Source organism: Oncorhynchus nerka, linkage group LG19, assembly GCF_034236695.1.
Source record: "Oncorhynchus nerka isolate Pitt River linkage group LG19, Oner_Uvic_2.0, whole genome shotgun sequence".
In the NCBI taxonomy this organism is placed as follows: Eukaryota; Metazoa; Chordata; class Actinopteri; order Salmoniformes; family Salmonidae; genus Oncorhynchus; species Oncorhynchus nerka.
In genome coordinates this window covers 34,317,205-34,336,324 of record NC_088414.1, presented here as the reverse complement: position 1 = coordinate 34,336,324, position 19,120 = coordinate 34,317,205, and the positions used below count along the sequence as shown (strand labels likewise).

At 43.8% G+C, this 19,120-nt stretch overlaps 2 protein-coding genes across 4 annotated transcripts; one reads left to right on the top strand and one right to left on the bottom strand.

The window, feature by feature from the left end:
* Positions 1-84: 84 nt before the first annotated feature.
* Positions 85-9,793, bottom strand: LOC115101447 (ras and Rab interactor 2-like). Of its 2 annotated transcripts, none has more exons than XM_029620937.2 (10): positions 9,366-9,793; positions 5,915-6,109; positions 5,568-5,682; positions 5,382-5,454; positions 5,200-5,291; positions 3,838-4,902; positions 3,402-3,710; positions 3,144-3,275; positions 2,882-3,048; positions 85-1,316 (listed from the first exon to the last, which is right to left on the bottom strand). In XM_029620937.2, exons 1-10 carry the CDS (start codon positions 9,429-9,431, stop codon positions 1,011-1,013), a joined length of 2,520 nt encoding a protein of 839 aa, XP_029476797.2. In that variant the 5' UTR covers positions 9,432-9,793; the 3' UTR covers positions 85-1,010. The 2 variants fall into 2 exon arrangements, with proteins under 2 accessions (XP_029476797.2, XP_029476798.2); XM_029620938.2 differs by having other exon boundaries at positions 1,229-1,514.
* A 620-nt stretch (positions 9,794-10,413) lies between these two features.
* LOC115147063 (RNA-binding protein 4-like) lies at positions 10,414-18,611 on the top strand. 2 transcript variants are annotated; one of them, XM_029689053.2, is made up of 4 exons: positions 10,414-10,512; positions 11,151-11,520; positions 12,273-13,170; positions 13,256-18,611. In XM_029689053.2, the coding sequence occupies exons 2-4, from the start codon at positions 11,163-11,165 to the stop codon at positions 13,539-13,541; spliced, it is 1,542 nt and encodes a 513-aa protein (XP_029544913.1). In that variant the 5' UTR covers positions 10,414-10,512; positions 11,151-11,162; the 3' UTR covers positions 13,542-18,611. The 2 variants fall into 2 exon arrangements, with proteins under 2 accessions (XP_029544913.1, XP_029544914.1); XM_029689054.2 differs by having other exon boundaries at positions 10,508-10,543.
* Positions 18,612-19,120: the final 509 nt, after the last annotated feature.

Genomic DNA, 19,120 nt, shown 5'->3' with positions numbered 1-19,120 from the left:
GACCGGTGTCTGTTTTTTGTTTTGAAAAATATCTCAGATAACTTGTGTAATCAGCTGCATACTAAACTGGTACACATTGGAATATCATTTACACAGACCTTTGTATTTATTTCTCATTACCTTGCCATCTCAGACCTGCCAACATGCACGCATTTTGCGTACCAACTACGCCATTTTCTGTCCATGTATGAGATCCGAATTGAAAGTACGTAGAAATGAATAGGGCCTGATTTTTTGTTACATTTGAATAAAAAATCAATCCACTGAGTAAATCTAACATCCCGATTCTCGAGCTGCAACACAGACATATACGGAGTTTGAGATGAATACATCATTATTCGACGTAGCTATCCCGTGTCTGCCCTTTCTGTTTGTTGACATGCTGAGTTTGCCGACTGTCCGTTTTACTTAAACATGGACAAATCCCTTTTCGACTCCGTGTGTTGTGGAAAGGTAAACACGAATTGTTTCAAGCTAACGTTGGCGGACATTCAGTGGGCTCTAACGTGCCAGCAGTTCACTCGCATTTGTTAGTGAATAGAAATGCAAATACGAAAAATGACTGGTCGCATTTGTTCGAGTGTGATACATTTAATTCTGCATCCCATTTTCCACGTAACATTACGAGGTTCACGCAACCTGAGACTAACTCATTATGATCTACGTCACAAAAAGCATTACAAAAGTATAATCACAAATAAATATAAACATCTTGGCATTAAATGGAGTCGGGAGTTTAGAAGACTGCGCGATGAAGAATGAATGAGTGTCCGGTATTAGCTATAGAGGCAATGTTTCTAAAATGCCTTCGCACTAGATTTGCGAGATGAGTCTCCAATGGGCCGCGCGCGTCTGGTAATCTAAAAAGTTGGACTGGGTTGGCAGGTCTGCCATCTCCATTCAGAAAAAAATTCATTTAAATAGTTTAATAAAGTACAAAGCAATTATTTCTAGCAGTTGAGTGGTTTAAGAACAGCGGTCAATAATGTGTGGATACCAAAGTGGACCTCTCAAGGTAATCCCATAAGGTCCACCGTCTGATGTTTGCAAGTCTTGAGTTGATCCTGGTTGGCTTGCTGGTATATGAGGGGTGTCCCACTGCTGCCTTGGCCCTGTAGGTCCTGGATCTGGGCCTGTGTTGGGAGGTCTTTGATCTCCCCCTCACTCCGCCAGTACAGTTTGTACAGTTCTGGGTTGTCCACCCCAAATTTAGCAGCACAGAGCTGGGTCAGGGCCCCCCCACTAACTCCTGCCCTCCACTGCAGGGTTTTCATCCAGCTGTTCTCTCCATCTTGAAACAGAACCCTGACACACCTCTGCAACTCAGAATGAAAAGGGATGTACCCAGGAGAACAGTATCAAGCATTCCTTATGGTTGCTTTGGGGTACAGAGATATTCTACTGTGGCATATTATTCCACATCTGTTATGATGAGAATGTGTTCATTTCTGTTCAGTATTACTGCTAGATGTGGGATTCTTTACAGTGGGGTTCGGAAACAGGCAGAAATTAGCCTGTAAGGGGGGAAAGGGGATATTTCAGTTTTTTGGTTTAAAAAAAGGACAGTAAAGTCAAAAGGAATTAAGCTAAAAATGAGTTTGTATTTGAAAATATCCCAAATGAATCTCTTTTTGGGCTTAGTTGTGGTCAATTTGCAGTGTACAAATTATAACTGTTCTGCTGACTAAAATCATCCCGTGGCTGAATCTACACTGAAAAAAATATAAACGCACCATGTAAAGTGTTGGTTTCCTGAGCTGAATTAAAAGATCCCAGAAATGTTCCATACGCACAAAAAGCTTATTTCTCTCAAATATTGTGCACAAATTTGTTTACATCCCTTTTAGTGAGCATTTCTCCTTTGCCAATATAATGCTCTACCTGACAGGTGTGGAATATCAAGAAGCTGATTAAACAGAATAATCATTACGCAGGTGCACCTTGGCTTGGGACAATAAAAGGCCACTCTAAAATGTGCACTTTTGTTGCCAGGGATGACTCAAGTTTTGAGGGAGCGTTCAATTGGAATGCTGACTACAGAAATGTCCCATAAACTGCCTCCAACATTGTTGCATGTTGCAGTACGTAGACCCAACCTCACAACTGCAGACCATGTGTATAGCATCGTGTGGGCGAGCAGTTTTGCTGATGTCAACGTTGTGGATAGAATGCCCCATGGTGTTGGTGGGGTTATGGTATGGTGCAGGCATAAACTATGGACAATGAACATAATTGCATTTTATCGATGAAAATTTGAATGCACAGAGATACCGTAACGAGATCCTAAAGCCCAGTGTCATGCCATTCATCTGCTGTCATCACCTCGTGTTTCAGCACGGCCCCTTGTCGCAAGGATCTGTACACAGTTCCTGCAAGCTGAAAATGTCCCAGTTCTTCCATGGCCTGCATACTTACCAGACATGTTACCCATTGAGCATGTTTGGGATGCTATGCTACGGTATGACAGCATGTTCCAGTTCCTGCCAACTTCCAGCAACTTTGCACAGCCATTGAAGAGGAGTTCAAAATTCCACAGGCCACAATCAACAGCCTGATCAACTCTATGCAAAGGACATGTGATGCGTTGCGCTACATGAGGCAAATGGTGATCACACCAGATACTGACTGGTTTTCTGATCCACGCCGCTACCTTTTTTTAAGGTATCTGTGATCAACAGATGCATATCTGTATTTCCAGGCATGTGAAATCCATAGATTAAGGCCTAATAAATGTATTTAAATTGACTGATTTCTTTATATGAACTGTAACTCAGTAAAATCTTTGAATTTGTTGCATTTTGCGTTTATATTTTTGTTCAGTATAGTTTCCTACCCCTGCTATACAGTATTGGTGCTAATAAATCAATGAATTGAGCCATACCAGTTGCTGTCGTAAGTTTTTCTGGCTTTGCGCCTGGAGGCTCCGGCGCCGGCTCCAGTCTTTCAAAGAGTCTCTGGCCTCGCGGGTCAGCCCACTGGAGGGTACTACTTCAGGTTTGCTCTGGATCAAGCACAGGCTGGCATACACACTGGTCAGGTAGTACCCACCTGGTACAAGCATTACAAAATGGCTATTTGGCATCGCATACTATTCAAAATATTTTCACATTTAAAGTATAAATACTTCACGTTTAAAGCCTTACCCTCCCCTTTGAGCCATGATGACTCCAGCAGTTCCATCATGTACTCCACCTCCACAGACAGCTCAGGCATGTTACACTGTACGAGGACATAGGACAAGGCTGGCAGGAAGTCATCTGCACCGAACTCCTGGCCTGCTCATGAAGACAGAGCAACCATGTTGACACAAGACATGACAAGACCAACGATGGTAGGGATAGCAGCTGTTGGTTCTGTAATGTTTATTTCTCTATCACATTCACTCAAAGAAAAGCCCTCACCTGAATTGTCCTTCATGGCTTTATAGATGAGCTTGCAGACCTGCAGGAGCAGCACAACCTTGTCAATGGGAGAGTATGCCCGCCTCATGAGAGCTAACTTCTGCAGCACCTTCTCCACATCGGCAGCATCCGGCACTCCCACCCGCACTCCAAAACACTCCAACAGGGTCTTTCCCCTGGCCTTAGCCAGGCTCTCTGCCATGCTTTGGGTGGAGTGGTCTCGCTCATGCAAAGTTTGCAGTGTCCCATCTATCTGTCCTTTCAAAGGTTTCAGCACGCAGCGGAACATGGCTTTCTCCAGCACCAGGTCTGCACACAAACAAGCACATTCATAAAATGTCACATGTCATCATCACTAGGGAAACATGCTAGTACTGGTTGTATTTAAAGTGACTGAGCATATTTTGACAGTTCATTTGACTAATGTCTGCTGTACCTTTCTCATCATCATGCACCATGGTCTCAATGGGAGGCTGTAGGTCTCCACAGTCCAGCAGGAAGGTCTTGGCCTGGGAGAGGAAGAGACGGATGCCCTGCAGTAGCTCTATGCCAGATCTCTGGCACTGAGGCTTGATCACCTCGCGCTGCTGCCTGAGGAAGTCCTGCACCAGGACACCAAACGCAGTCCTCTTGTCACGGGACAGGTCCTCCACCAGCCTCGCCACACGCTTTTCAGGCACAAAGAAGGACAGAAAAGCTGCACTAAGCTTGCGCAAGCCTGAGACGGGCTGATGAGCGGGAGAGGTGCATGGGGGTGAGGGGTTACTTGTTCCCCTGGTGAGGGGAGGTCGCTCTGAGTTCTCCTCTGTGTCCTCCAAGCTGCTGAGGGAACTGCTGCTGTCCAGCTCACTCAGGGAGGGAGCATATCTCTGCTCCAGCAAGAGATGCACCTCCTCACTCAATTCCTCCCCCTCACCTCCTTTCTCCTGGCCAAGTCCCTGCAGAAGACCTATGGGCACATGGTAGTCATCCTCCTCTGCAGTGGGAGACAGTGTGGGTGTGACCCTGGTCTTTTTCGGAAGAACTGGAAGAACCAAGCATGGCTGCAAGTAGTCTGAGTCCTCCTGGACGGGTGCTGTCCCTCCCTCACCCTCCACTCTGGCCTCCACTGCTCTACTGGCCTGATGGACCTTCTTGCTCTTTTTCTTGGCCAGCAGAGGTGGGGGAGGGGGAGGAGCAAATGGTGGGGACAAGGGGCTAGAGTTCTCAGTGGAGACACGCACCTTGAGGCTGCGTTTGAACTGGTGGCGGCGTCTGTGCAGTGCAGTCTGGAACTGCAGGAAGAGTGGGTTGATGAAACAGAGAGCCCCTTGGCCTGCTGCCCCACAGTTCAGCTCCCGGGGGCTGCGTGTTTGGATGGAGCAGAACTCTTGAAACAGGGTGGGGCTCTCCTCGGGTGTGGCACAATCCTCAGGGGTGGGGCTAGGGGGCAGCGGTGCCTCCTCCACTGGTGGGGGCCCATTGCGTGGACCTCTGAAGTTCAGCGGGGAGCTCCAGAACTCTGAATGAAAAAGAAGCAAAACTATGTCAGCATTATTCTTCAAGGCTATCCTTGATCAATCAATCGAATGTCCCTTTTCCATCAGCAGTTGTCACAGATAGATACCCAACCTAAAACCCCAAAGAGCAAGGAACGCAGAGGCAGAAGCACAGTGGCTATGAAAAACTCAATAGAAGGCAGAAACCTAGAGATGAGTTGTTGAGAAGTTGTGTACAGCACACAATGGCAGCTAGCATTTCAACAATCGCCAAGACCTTGGTGGATCATCAGACCTCTGAGCCACTCTGTGGTACCTACCCACTCCCATGTGGGAGATGGACTCCAGCTGTTTGTGGGATGAAGCCTTGACTATGGCCTCAGGGAGCTCCAGAGGGAAGGGCAACACATCCCTGAAATATACAGCACATACAGTAGGTTTTATAGACAGGTCTGATTGGTCTAAAGGTCCTGAACCTATTCTACTGTGATGTAGAACATACCGGCTAACACAGTAGAAGGCGATGAGCCGGCAGAGGTCAGGGAAACTGATAGCAGCTCTCTCCAAGGAGAAAGCTGTGAATGGAAGGGAAATGGGGATGCAATGATAAGATCATTAGTAAGACCCTCATCGTTCACTGCAACGGGCTGTAGATGGAACATCTCTGGCTTTCTCTTTCAACACTCACTGGAGTCCAATTCCTGGATGACAAATTGTTTGAAAAAGGAGGGGAGGCAGTCATCTGCAAGCCTGACACACAGCACTTTCTTCTGCGAGGTGTTGGACCTGCGCACTAGAAAGGTCTGCAGAGAGACACATATATGTAAACTTAGGTTGTGGTTTGTGTGCGGTTTTGTGTCTCACCCACAGGAGGTTGGTGGCACCTTAATTGGGGAGGACAGGCTCGTCGTAATGGCTGGAGTGGAATAGGTGGAATGGTATCAAATACATCAAACTAAATTATGCCATTCCATTTGCTCCATTCTAGCCATTACTATGAGCCATCCTCCCCTCAGCAGCCTCCACTGGTCTCACCCCAGGCGGCTCCCTCTGTAGGATGTGCAGAGCGGTAGCAGAGTTGATGGACAGCTGCAGCCAGACGGGGTGTGTGAGAAGCAGACGGTCCAGCACACTGATGCTCTTCAGGGAGCTACGCTGAAGACAAACCCGCCTCTCTCCTATCGGCTTCCCTACCGGCTCAGGGAAATCATACACCGGGTCCTCCTGCATCTGGGGAACAGAGACATACAGTATATAGCACGGGTACTATATGGTATCTGTATACCATGTGGTTATGCTTTATGTTGCCACAATGATGCTTCCCATTGAAGGTAAAACACCAGCAAGAGAAAACACATTCTTTGAGGTTCTGCTCTTCCGCAGACTAATGCTTCATAATCAGTACCCTTCCTGTTCCATTCTGGTAATACCAGCATGCATCATGTTCTGTGTTCCGTGCTGACCACTACTTCTCTGTCCTTTTGGGACACTCCCAAACCGTATTCCTTCCTCTGAGTAATCTGGAGGGTGTATGTCATCAACTGAGTACGACTCACCACACGTGTTTAGTGTGTGTGGCTCTAGTGTGTGCACATATCCTAAGGATCCGACCCTCAACAGTGAACTTGCTGGGACTGACGTATAATTTTGCCTTAGCTTTTTAAACCCTTTGAATATGAGAAGGTGTGGCTAGATTTGACAGAGGTAGTTATGTGCACAGGCTGTTATCACCTCCAACTTCCTTCCAGGGATTGGCTGCTGCTGTATATATGCCCCTGAGCCTAAAACACCATTCTAGAGAAGAGGTGGATGTAGGGCTGGCTGCCCAAGTCTCCGTAGAAGCCTGGCAAGTTTAGACTTGGTGAGACTTGGTGAAAACACTCTCCAAACCTACAGAGAAGTGTGTGAAAATGCTAATCTAACCCAGCAAACAATTGAGAGGTACAGATCTCAAATTTAAACCAGTAGCTTATTAAATGAGTATTCATATGTTTAATGCAATAAAACATGTCCAGAATGAATAGCCTATTCTGAGGCCTGCTATTGAACCTCATAAGACTGACCCAATGAGACAATCGTATAACTGACAAAAAAACAACTGTGACCTGCCAGGATCTGAATATACAGTATCACTAGAATAACATGGAGGTGTAATGAATGACCTGCCAGGATCTGAATATACAGTATCACTAGAATAACATGAAGGTGTAATGAATGACCTGCCAGGACCTGAATATACAGAATCACTAGAATAACATGAAGGTGTAATGAATGACCTGCCAGGATCTGAATATACAGTATCACTAGAATAACATGAAGGTGTAATGACCTGCCAGGATCTGAATATACAGTATTACTAGAATAACATGAAGGTGTAATGAATGACCTGCCAGGACCTGAATATACAGTATCACTAGAATAACATGAAGGTGTAATGAATTACCTGCCAGGACCTGAATATACAGTATCACTAGAATAACATGAAGGTGTAATGAATGACCTGCCAGGACCTGAATATACAGTATCACTAGAATAACATGAAGGTGTAATGACCTGCCAGGACCTGAATATACAGTATCGTATCACTAGAATAACATGAAGGTGTAATGAATGACCTGCCAGGAACTGAATATACAGTATCACTAGAATAACATGAAGGTGTAATGACCTGCCAGGACCTGAATATACAGTATCACTAGAATAACATGAAGGTGTAATGAATGACCTGCCAGGACCTGAATATACAGTATCACTAGAATAACATGAAGGTGTAATGAATGACCTGCCAGGATCTGAATATACAGTATCACTAGAATAACATGAAGGTGTAATGAATGACCTGCCAGGATCTGAATATACAGTATCACTAGAATAACATGAAGGTGTAATGAATTACCTGCCAGGATCTGAATATACAGTATCACTAGAATAACATGAAGGTGTAATGAATGACCTGCCAGGATCTGAATATACAGTATCACTAGAATAACATGAAGGTGTAATGAATGACCTGCCAGGATCTGAATATACAGTATCACTAGAATAACATGAAGGTGTAATGACCTGCCAGGATCTGAATATACAGTATCACTAGAATAACATGAAGGTGTAATGAATTACCTGCCAGGATCTGAATATACAGTATCACTAGAATAACATGAAGGTGTAATGACCTGCCAGGATCTGAATATACAGTATCACTAGAATAACATGAAGGTGTAATGAATGACCTGCCAGGACCTGAATTTACAGTATCACTAGAATAACATGAAGGTGTAATGAATGACCTGCCAGGAACTGAATATACAGTATCACTAGAATAACATGAAGGTGTAATGAATGACCTGCCAGGATCTGAATATACAGTATCACTAGAATAACATGAAGGTGTAATGAATGACCTGCCAGGAACTGAATATACAGTATCACTAGAATAACATGAAGGTGTAATGAATGACCTGCCAGGACCTGAATATACAGTATCACTAGAATAACATGAAGGTGTAGTGAATGACCTGCCAGGATCTGAATATACAGTATCACTAGAATAACATGAAGGTGTAATGAATTACCTGCCAGGATCTGAATATACAGTATCACTAGAATAACATGAAGGTGTAGTGAATGACCTGCCAGGATCTGAATATACAGTATCACTAGAATAACATGAAGGTGTAATGAATTACCTGCCAGGACCTGAATATACAGTATCACTAGAATAACATGAAGGTGTAATGAATGACCTGCCAGGAACTGAATATACAGTATCACTAGAATAACATGAAGGTGTAATGAATGACCTGCCAGGACCTGAATATACAGTATCACTAGAATAACATGAAGGTGTAGTGAATGACCTGCCAGGATCTGAATATACAGTATCACTAGAATAACATGAAGGTGTAATGAATGACCTGCCAGGATCTGAATATACAGTATCACTAGAATAACATGAAGGTGTAATGAATTACCTGCCAGGACCTGAATATACAGTATCACTAGAATAACATGAAGGTGTAATGAATGACCTGCCAGGACCTGAATATACAGTATCACTAGAATAACATGAAGGTGTAATGAATTACCTGCCAGGATCTGAATATACAGTATCACTAGAATAACATGAAGGTGTAGTGAATGACCTGCCAGGATCTGAATATACAGTATCACTAGAATAACATGAAGGTGTAATGAATTACCTGCCAGGACCTGAATATACAGTATCACTAGAATAACATGAAGGTGTAGTGCCAAACGAGTAGTTTAAAATGAGGTCATTAATGGCGTTATACAGCTCTTATGTTGTGGAACCAGTGATGATTTTTTCTTCTTCCATAAATAACAGTTTACTATATTGTAATAACTGACCATGATATCAAAGGGTACTTCATTCAGTAAATTGAAAAAATGTACTTTGTATTTTATTTGTATAAATAATAACATTACAGCATCCTATTTGTGGACATGGTATGGGCTTCCAACATACCTTGCGTGCTGCTCGATCTGTACCACTCTGTGCGCGGCACTTCCTTGATCTGCGGTCTTCTTGCATACCTTCAGTTAACGAGTGCCAGGTTTCGTGATTTCACTAATCATACAAATATTCGCAACTGTTCCTTGTTTTACACTTTCAAATAAATGACATGACATAATTTACCTTCACCTACCGATCCCCTGTCGTCCTTAAAATGTGACAGAGATTATTCTAAATAGCCTACTGTAAATCCCATCTGATCCCTGAATTTCCAAATGCCATTGAAACTTCAAAAGTATAGAGAATGTAATAGTCCTAGATCTCTGGATACGTCATGATATCTGTCTGGGACTCTCCAGTCTCTGTGAAGCTGTAGTTCAGAAGTTCCTGGCACTCCTCTGCTGTCTTCCGTATATTTTTCATTCACACTTGGGAGAGAAACAAACCTGAACCAAGGTTAAATACGCCTGCGCCCGTCACCACGTTGCGGAAATTCAATTGAAACAGTATTTTCAAAGGGAAATTCGCCTCGTAAACACAATTACAATGCAGTCCCCGAATACAGTATTTTTAATGGGAAATTCGCCTCTAAAAAACAATTACAATCTATCTGTATCCTGTACTTTGTGATGGAGGACTAGACAATTCATCTGCATCAATTATTTTTAAACTTCCGAGTGGTCACCACCAATTGCAACCAAATTAGGTTGCAATTATTAACATATTTTACAGACATACACAACCTATTTATTGAAATGTAAATGTCTGTTTAATTTGATACTTTAGAGAAAAGGTTTGACATCATTTACCAGGCAAATGCAACAACAAGAAGTAATGGTTGAAAGCATAACATTAGGAATTCGAACACAAGGATCACTATGGTTGTAACACAATGTCTGGGGCTTTGGGAGCGAGACCCAGGCGCTTTGCTGCAACAACATTACACGTCTGCTGGAGTGATAAGCAAAACTCACTTCACTCAAACAACATGGTCATTTACATCGTAGAAAAAGATTGTAGCCGACATTGTGTAATACGCCTGCCATGAACGTTTACATGTAACCAGACTTCTGCTCTAGTGATTTGTTGAAAATATCATACGTCACTCTCTCAAAGATCGGAACCGGAGGTGGTCATTGGAAATATTGCACCACGTTAGGTAAGATGGATGCACAGTGTGCTTATTTTTTGTATGTGTAAATTTGAGTAATATTTGTTTAGCTTGGCAACTTTTATGAATGCACAATGTGATATAAAAATGTGCATAATGCTCTGAATAGTTGCAAATAGATGTAATTAGTTAAACTGCTTCTGAACATTATTTTTCAACACCGCAAAATGGCTAGTTTAGCTAGCCAGCAAGCTAACTCTAATCCGCGCCGAATTGATAATTTAGCTAGCCAGCTAGCGAGCCAGGATAAATCTGATCACACCTCGACCAACTAATGTGTGTATAGTACAGCAATTTCATGTAACGATATGAGCATCTCGTGTTTCCCGATCGGGTGTTGCCAAGCATCACCGAATTGATGCCACCTCGACTCGAGAAGGGAGGGGGAAACAAACGTTAGCTTGCTAGCTAGGTTTTCTAATGTTGACTATGGACTAGTTTTAGCTTTATGCGTTAAACTATTGTTAGTTACTTGTCACGTTTTATTAAACTACTATATTCATGATTTGCCTATAGTGGTTGCATGCGGTTTTTCTTAAGACGTCCCTTAATAACAGCTATGTCATCAGCTAAAATATAAACCTAAATTAGCTAGCTAGGTCACTGACACCCTGCTCCTTCCCCAGGTGTACCCAACCATGGAGTCAACGGATAAGAACGAAGCTATAAAGCTCTTTGTGGGGAACCTGGCTTTGGACACCTCTCAGGAGGACCTGACACAGCTCTTTGGGCCATATGGACAGGTGGTCACCTGCAGTGTACTCCGGCAGTTTGCCTTCATCCATCTTCAGGGAGATGGTGCTGCTGATCTAGCCATAAGGGAACTGAATGGACGGGAGTTCCGTGGCCGCAACCTGGTGGTTGAAGAGTCCCGCGGAAGGCCCATGCATTCCACCAAGGTCTTTGTGGGGAATCTCAGTGCCATGTGTTCTGCTGAGGACCTGCAAGAGCTCTTTCAGACCTTTGGGAAAGTTCTGGAGTGTGATAAGGTCAAAGGTGAGTCTCTACCCTCCCATCCACTTGTCAAAAGATTTTTAAGCAAATACTGGTATTCAAATTATACTGATAGGGGTATTTTAAGCAAATTGGTCTGTTGAGGATACAAAACTGTGTGTAATGACATCATGCACTTTGTTCTGTATCTTAACTCTGTCAATGGTTTTGTCACAAACTCGTGGGATAAACAGTACATTTGTCCATGGTGGTCTTGGGACGTGCACTCTAGCCTATAGCTCGTAGATACAACACACAGGGTACATGAGATTAATGGCTAAGAGGAAGATCATTTTTATTGGTCAATTAAATCTAATCGACAGCCAATCACTGATAACTTTGTCACCAGCATCCAAATTAAGACCTTTTGAAATGTATTGGAAATAAGCATCAAGCTCATCAGGTTCATCATAACTTTAATAAACTGCGTTTTTTTCACCTCGTAGTAGGAGGACCGCACAACATAGCATGAGTGCAAATTTACTTCCATATGATGGTTATTCGAGCAACAACTATGCAAAAAAAAAAGCATATCCACCACAGTTTATCACATTATATTTCACCATAAAATAGTTTTTATACAATCCTGTCGAACGTGTTTTGTCAACATTTAGGAAAGTTAAGACAATTTTAGTTTCCATCAGGCCTATGGTGAGTTTTATCAAACCTGTACTTTACTCATCAGAATGGATGGTAAACATGGTTAGTGGTTACTTCATTAGCTGACTGTCTTATCATCCTGTGCTTGGTTACAGCGAGGCTCTCCTCCTCTGCGGGGTATGCCTTTGTACACATGGAGCGGAAGGAGGATGCAGTGCAGGCTATTGAGGCTCTCCATGGGACCACCTTCAAAGGCCGACCGCTCTCTGTGGAGCTCTCCAATGTGCAGCCCAGTAATCCCACCACGACTACAGCAAAGGCCCCCATCATGAGTCACTATGCCACTGAAAGCCCCTCCATCAACCCTCATATGGAGCACCACCAGAGTCAGGCTGCTGTACTGGCTGCTGCCGTTGCTGCAGCTGCAGGTCTGCCTCTTCAGGTGCAGCAGAGCTTGCACAACTCTGTCTACAACACAACAAGCTTTGATCCCACATACGCTGCGCTAAAGGGCATGACGGCAGCCAGCGCCACAGATGGTACTCCAGTGAGCCCTGCGGTCTACGGTGCCCTCGCCAGCCAGGTGTACGGCTCTGTAGCGGATCAGGTATACGACTCTATAGCCAACCAGGCCGCCAGCTATCAGAATTCAGCCACATCGGACGCAGAAGGCTACGGTAACCAGTATGACCCCACAGCTGGAGAGGCACCGTCAGCCCAGGCTGCTGTCAACCCGGCCTATGGCGGAGCCTCGGCCCTCTACAACGCCAGCTCAGCCTATGGCTCCATGGGGGGTGCAGAACCCACTGCCCAGGCCATCTTTGAGGCAGCACGGGCCCGCTTCTTCCAGCAGGGCCAGCAGGTTCTAGCGGAGCAGCAGATGGGGACTAAGTCAGGGGACAGGGACCGCAGCCCAGTACGCCGCTCCACCCCACTGCTGCCTGACCCTGTGCCCCAGCCCTTCCCCCAGCCACGCCCCAAACGCCGCGCCCTCCTCCCAACGCCACCCGGCCGACCAGAGGACCCTGCTGCTGATAGAGACCCCATTGCCAGGTACATGATGCACGTTTGAGGCAGTTTTAGTTATTTTGAAGCAGATCAAATGTGTTCAACAGGCTTTCTCTTTTCTTAACTTCAGATGCTATGCAGAGTACTATCAGCAGGTCCAGCAGTACCAACAGTACCAGCAGTACCAACAACAGTACCAGCAGTACCAATATGGCTACCCTCCTCCAGCCCCGACCCAGATGCCCCCCACAATGCCCAACTACCAGATGCCAATGCAGGCCCCGCCACCAACAGAGGCCCACACCCTGGAAGCGCCTGCTACCTACGCCCCAGCTAGAGCGTATGATCCGCCTCCATCACACAAGGAGCCCCTCCTCCGCCGCCCTGACTACTCCCACATGCCAGAGCACCGATAACCCTTTACATTGCAGTGTGAATGTGTGTGTGTGTGTGTGAATGTGTGGGTTTTGAGTGATGTAGTTGTGGTCCAAATGTGCATCACTGCAAGTTTGCCCATTTATAATTCCCCTGTTTTGCATCTTCTCTTTTCTAAACACAATTCTGACTAGTTGATTTTTCACTTTATAGTATGCCTGGTTTTGCTTTGATAGTAACGCTGCCCCATAACGCAGTAATCTATATTGTGAAGTCGTTATGGTTTTAAGGAAGTGTATGGTTGTGATGCGTACTGGGGGCTCTGTAATGACAGCTCTTCCTTACACATCCCCGTCCCATAATCTGTCAAATATGCGAGAATATGAATCCATACCAGAGGAGTGCCTTGTTAAAAGCCTAGTTGAAATATATTGTGTAAAATAAATGTGTATATTTTTGAGCGATGAAGGAAGCACCCAAATCGATCCATACATTTTTTTAAACAGAGCCTTGCCTCTGTCCTCAAGGTGACTTTAGCTCATCCAAATTAGCCATTAGTTCACATACACTACATGTCCAAAAGTATATGGACAGCCCTTCAAATTAGTGGAGTCGGCTATTTTAGCCACACCCGTTGTGGACAGGTGTATAATGGCTCAGTCGCGAAGTGGTAGTCAACGCAAGCTCACAGAATAGGACTGCCGACTGCTGAATCGCGTAAAAATCATCTGTCCTCGGTTGCTACACCCACTACCGAGTTCCAAACTTCCTCAGGAAGCAACGTCAGCACAATAACTGTTTCTTCAGGAGCTTCATGAAATGGGTTTCCATGGCCGAGCAGCCGCACGCAAACATAAGATCACCATGCGCAATTCCAAGCGTTGGCTTGAGTGGTGTAAAGCTCACCGCCATTGGACTCTGGAGCAGTGGAAACACGTCCAGATGATGAATCAGGCTTCACCATCTGGCAGTCCAACGGACAAATCTGGGTTTGGCGGATGCCAGGGGAACGCTACTTGCTCAAATGGTGGAGGAGGAATATTAGTCTGGGCTGTTTTTCATGGTTCCGGCTAGGTCCCTTATTTCCAGTGACATCTTAAAGCTACAGCATACAATGACATTCTAGATTATTCTGTGCTTCCAACTTTGTGGCAAAAGTTTGGGGAAGGCCTTTTCTTGTTTCAGCATGACAAAGCTCCGTGTGCACAAAGCAAGGTCCATACAGTAATGGTTTGTCGAGATCAATTCTGTGCTTCCAACTTTGTGGCAATAGTTTGGGGAAGGCCCTTTCCTGTTTCAGCATGACAAAGCTCCCTGTGCACAAAGCGAGTTCCATACAGTCAGAGCCCTAACCTTAACCCATCCCTTTGGGATGTTGGCCTAATCGCCCAACATCAGTGCCCGACCTCACTAATGTCTTGTGGCTGAATTAGAAGCAACATCTACTGGAAATCCTTTCCAGAAGAGTGGAGGCTGTTATAGCAGCAAAGGGGGGACCAACTCCATATTAATACCCATGATTTTGGGTATCCACATACTTTTGGCCATGTAGTGTATATAGTTTAGAGCTTAATTTTTCCATTGGCCAGATTTTGTTTTTTAAATTTATATTGCCTTCAACGAAGACCTTGATATGAAAAGTCACTGTTCCAATATGTTCCAGCGTATGTAGATCTTTGGTTAATAAAATGGTTAAAGGTTTTAGAGCTTGTGTTTAGAAAAAAAAAATAGAAAAAAATGTAAAGCAAGGGGCAAAGTATCTTACATGTAGGCTAATTTGGACATGAGGACCAGTGTGACTGTATGTGTGGACACTTGTGAACATTCTAGGGGATCAATTTAAGCATGATGCCTTCACTTTTTATACCAATCACAGGAATACACATTCACACCTCAGTCATCAAACTTTCTCTCCATAATGTCTGGGGCTTTGGGAGCGAGACCCAGGCGCTTTGCTGCAACAACATTACACGTCTGCTGGAGTGCAAAACTCACTTTTCTCTGGCCTCTGGGAATGTAGTCCTTCCCCACGTCTCACATGACCTCCCGTTGGAACTGATCAAATGTATCAGATAGAAATCCAACCAAGCAAACCACTTTAAGATTAGACAGGCTAGCTTTAAACTCGCATTTTCTGGGGAACTCGTTTTTTTATTTGCAGACAGTGATGCATGAATGCTTTCTATTATTATACCATGAATACTAGCCTAGTGACTTAACTGGTTTCACCTCTGTTTGGTTTAAATGGAAATGTGGAAAGCTCTGCTGGTGGCAAGTGCATGCAGAGGGCTTCCTTTAAGCATACCTTTCAGGATCTGAGGGTAATCAACTGCCATTTTGGGCCTCACCTTTTCTCCAAAGGACAAAAACTAGTGGGCTTTTCACACACAGTACATTGTGTGGTTTGACCTTGTTCAGGACAAACATTTTCCTTTTCTTTGTTTTCTTTTGGTTTAAGTGAACTTCCTGTGCGATCCTGATCATAATATTCTGTGAGAGTATTTACTTCAATTGGACCATCAAATTAACGAATTGTCTTAAATGGAGCCATTAGGCTCTCCAGGTTTGATGGAAACTTATTGGTTTCTATTATTCAGTATGTAACCTATTGAAACCTTAAGCCTCAAGCTTAAGTAATAAAAGTAGGAGTGACTTGGTTTGAGAATAAAACAACATGCGGCTGTATTTTTTTATAATTTAAAATAGGAAATGTTTTCCCTATCGGGTTAATTATTAGACATGCGATTAAACATGATATTAAATCGTTTCCATGTTTTTTTTCCAAAGGATTTACTAATTATTTCAACCTTTCACGTCTGAAGGGAAACACTTTAAACAAAGATTATCCCATTCCTGTGAACTATGACAAGATCATTTCAAACAGTTCTCAATTGGGCTCTATCACTTGGTCTCAGCCTAGCTCTTCATTACACCTACCTCAGAACATGCCACAAACCTCATGGCGATGTTTGTTAGTTTGTCGCCGTGGGTGTCAGAAGAACAGTTGAAGGCGATCATATCATTAGAATGAGAAATGTTTGTCGCCTTGCTGCGTCACAGTATTTGGATGTAGAAGTGAGCTGTAGACTACAGTTGGTTATGGATTGGTTTTAATTTCTGATAGGAACATTTTTAATCGTTATCTCATTCTTTCTGGTTACCATGATAACATGCACCTGCTTATTGCACGTATATTCGTTGATATGGCTTTCTGTGATGTTTTAAAACTGTAGTGCATGACATTGTTACTGTTATTGCTCTTCCAGCTACGTTTTCCCTTCTCGCTAATTATTACAGCTAAAATGGCTCCTGGGTCCCTGGACGCCATGTTGTGTGTGACGGGGGAAGAAAATTAGTCGCGCAATGCCGTGGACGCAGTCCCCACAAAGGTAAAGCCCTCTGCCCCCGACCACGCCTGCACTTCGACCATACACTTCCCTCATTGACCCCACTCCTCCTTCACAACGAGGCACCCCATTTTATTATTTATTTGAGGTCTGTGATGCTGGAAGCCCAACAAACTATCACAAGACAACTAGTTTACAAGAACCCAGGGCCTGAATGTCTGGGCTTGTCCAATGGGTTAGTGAGGCCACACTCCCCTCATTGTAGTTGTAGTACTGCTACTAGTATGGTTGATAAGGGTAATCCCCACAAGGCACATACACTATTGAGCCTTTTGCAGACCCAACTGATCTGGGTTGACGCTAGATGTGCCTGTAAAATAGTCCAGTCATGGCTCTATCTGAGGCCATCTTCCTTTTTCCGAAATTAGACGACCCCCATCAACATTAGTCATGGATTTTTCTTATTTTCTTTAATTCTATTGATGTTTTTAAAGGAATAATTTTGCCAAATTGAAATGAATCACACTGTATATTGTCATTAAATTAATCTTCAATTAATCACAGAAATGGGTTTTAAACCTGTACTCAAAACAGATTTAAGAAACTTAAGTTATTGTAATTAAGGGTGGTCAGATTGGGGAATGCTGGAGTTGTTGCGTATGCTTGTGTTGTGGCATATTTTTCTGAGGTATTTCCAGTGAGACAAGATGTGCATTCACGCTCAAAACTGAGGCGTTCCAGCTGTGCTTTGAACGGCTAAGGACGCAGTGGTACGCAAAAGGCCAGATGAACGGAGGGAGGGAGGTAGGGCTATCGACCTCTGTCCCACGCATGCTGGGTGAGTAACCAATGCACCACTGCCCCGCTCAAATTCACCTACCCCCCTTCAATCTGCAGCACAACGCCCAAACCCTCTCACTCTGATCCCATAACCAGTATATCTACAGGCCTACAACACCCCGAGAACATTCCACAGCTGCGTTAGCTTAGAAGATATGGATGTCAAGAGGACAACATTCAGTATTCTACGTTCCCTGTCTAGTTTAAGTAAATTGTACATATCCTAATCACCCTGTTAAATTGTCTGATTACAATTTTCAAACATTGATTGGGAACCTTAATGTAATCATGTGGTTGATTTAAGATATATTAGGCTGTTTTTACACAGGCAGCCCAATTTGGATCTTTTGCCAATAATTGGGCAGAAGATCAGAATTGGGCTGCCTGTGTAAATGCAGCCAAACACCAAAATTCCACCATATTGTTTTTGTTAAGTTTGTATTGCTGTGTTTATTGAGGACTTCAGTGGCCTCCCTCAATGAATGAGAGCTGGACTATATCGGCCTACGATACACCGTGCACGGTTTCAATCAAAGTCCCCTTACCTATCTGTCACGTTATCGTTTCCAATTGGCACTAATCGTATCACTACTCAACAATTTTTCTTCCAGTTTCCCAATCTTTCGTCCATTGGAATTCCTGACATTTTTACAGAGACTTGTTTGAACGCATGTGGATTAGGACTGAAAACTATATGTAAGACCAAGCTTTATGAGAAATCAGGGAAAATACTGTACATCTGTAGATTACTGTTATTTGTCCATTACAGAAAATTAAAGACAGATTGCAGAACCATTTATTGAAAGATATCGAAATGAATCACCTGATTCTTAATTGAGAATTTGTTTTAATTTGTAGCTGTCAAATTCATTTCAATGAAGACACGTTGTTCTTTGTAAGTCTCAATAAATGACATTGAAACAACTCATTTGTTTTGAAGAGGCTACTTTTTTATGGGCATGAAGGGACATGTTTACTGAACTAAGAAGTATGACACAATGCTCTACATTATGTGAATGTGGAATAAAGCCTTTCACATTGATTTTGATCATTTCTCACATATCCTGAACCTGCGACCTCTGGTTAGTGGCAGTGCCCACCAAGACCTGTCACAAATGGCTGGCTACATATCAAGGACTTGATTGGAATGAATATCTTACACATGTTTGTTTGTGACCCTTATTGATTTGTAGATGAGAACTCTTGCAGTCTAGATCGATGCATCTGCAAGAGGCATACATGCATATCCACTAGTTCTGCCTAGTCTTTTTAGTGTCACTCATAGCCCCAGGTCAAGCCAGTCATATGTAACGAGATGCTGTTACGTGTGTCTGCTTTGACCAGGGGTTTGAGTGCAGTCTACTTTGTGCGGCGGGTGCACCAGTGTTCCTACAATTTTGCGGGCTTAAGAGTTGACTGCTCAGTGCGTGTAT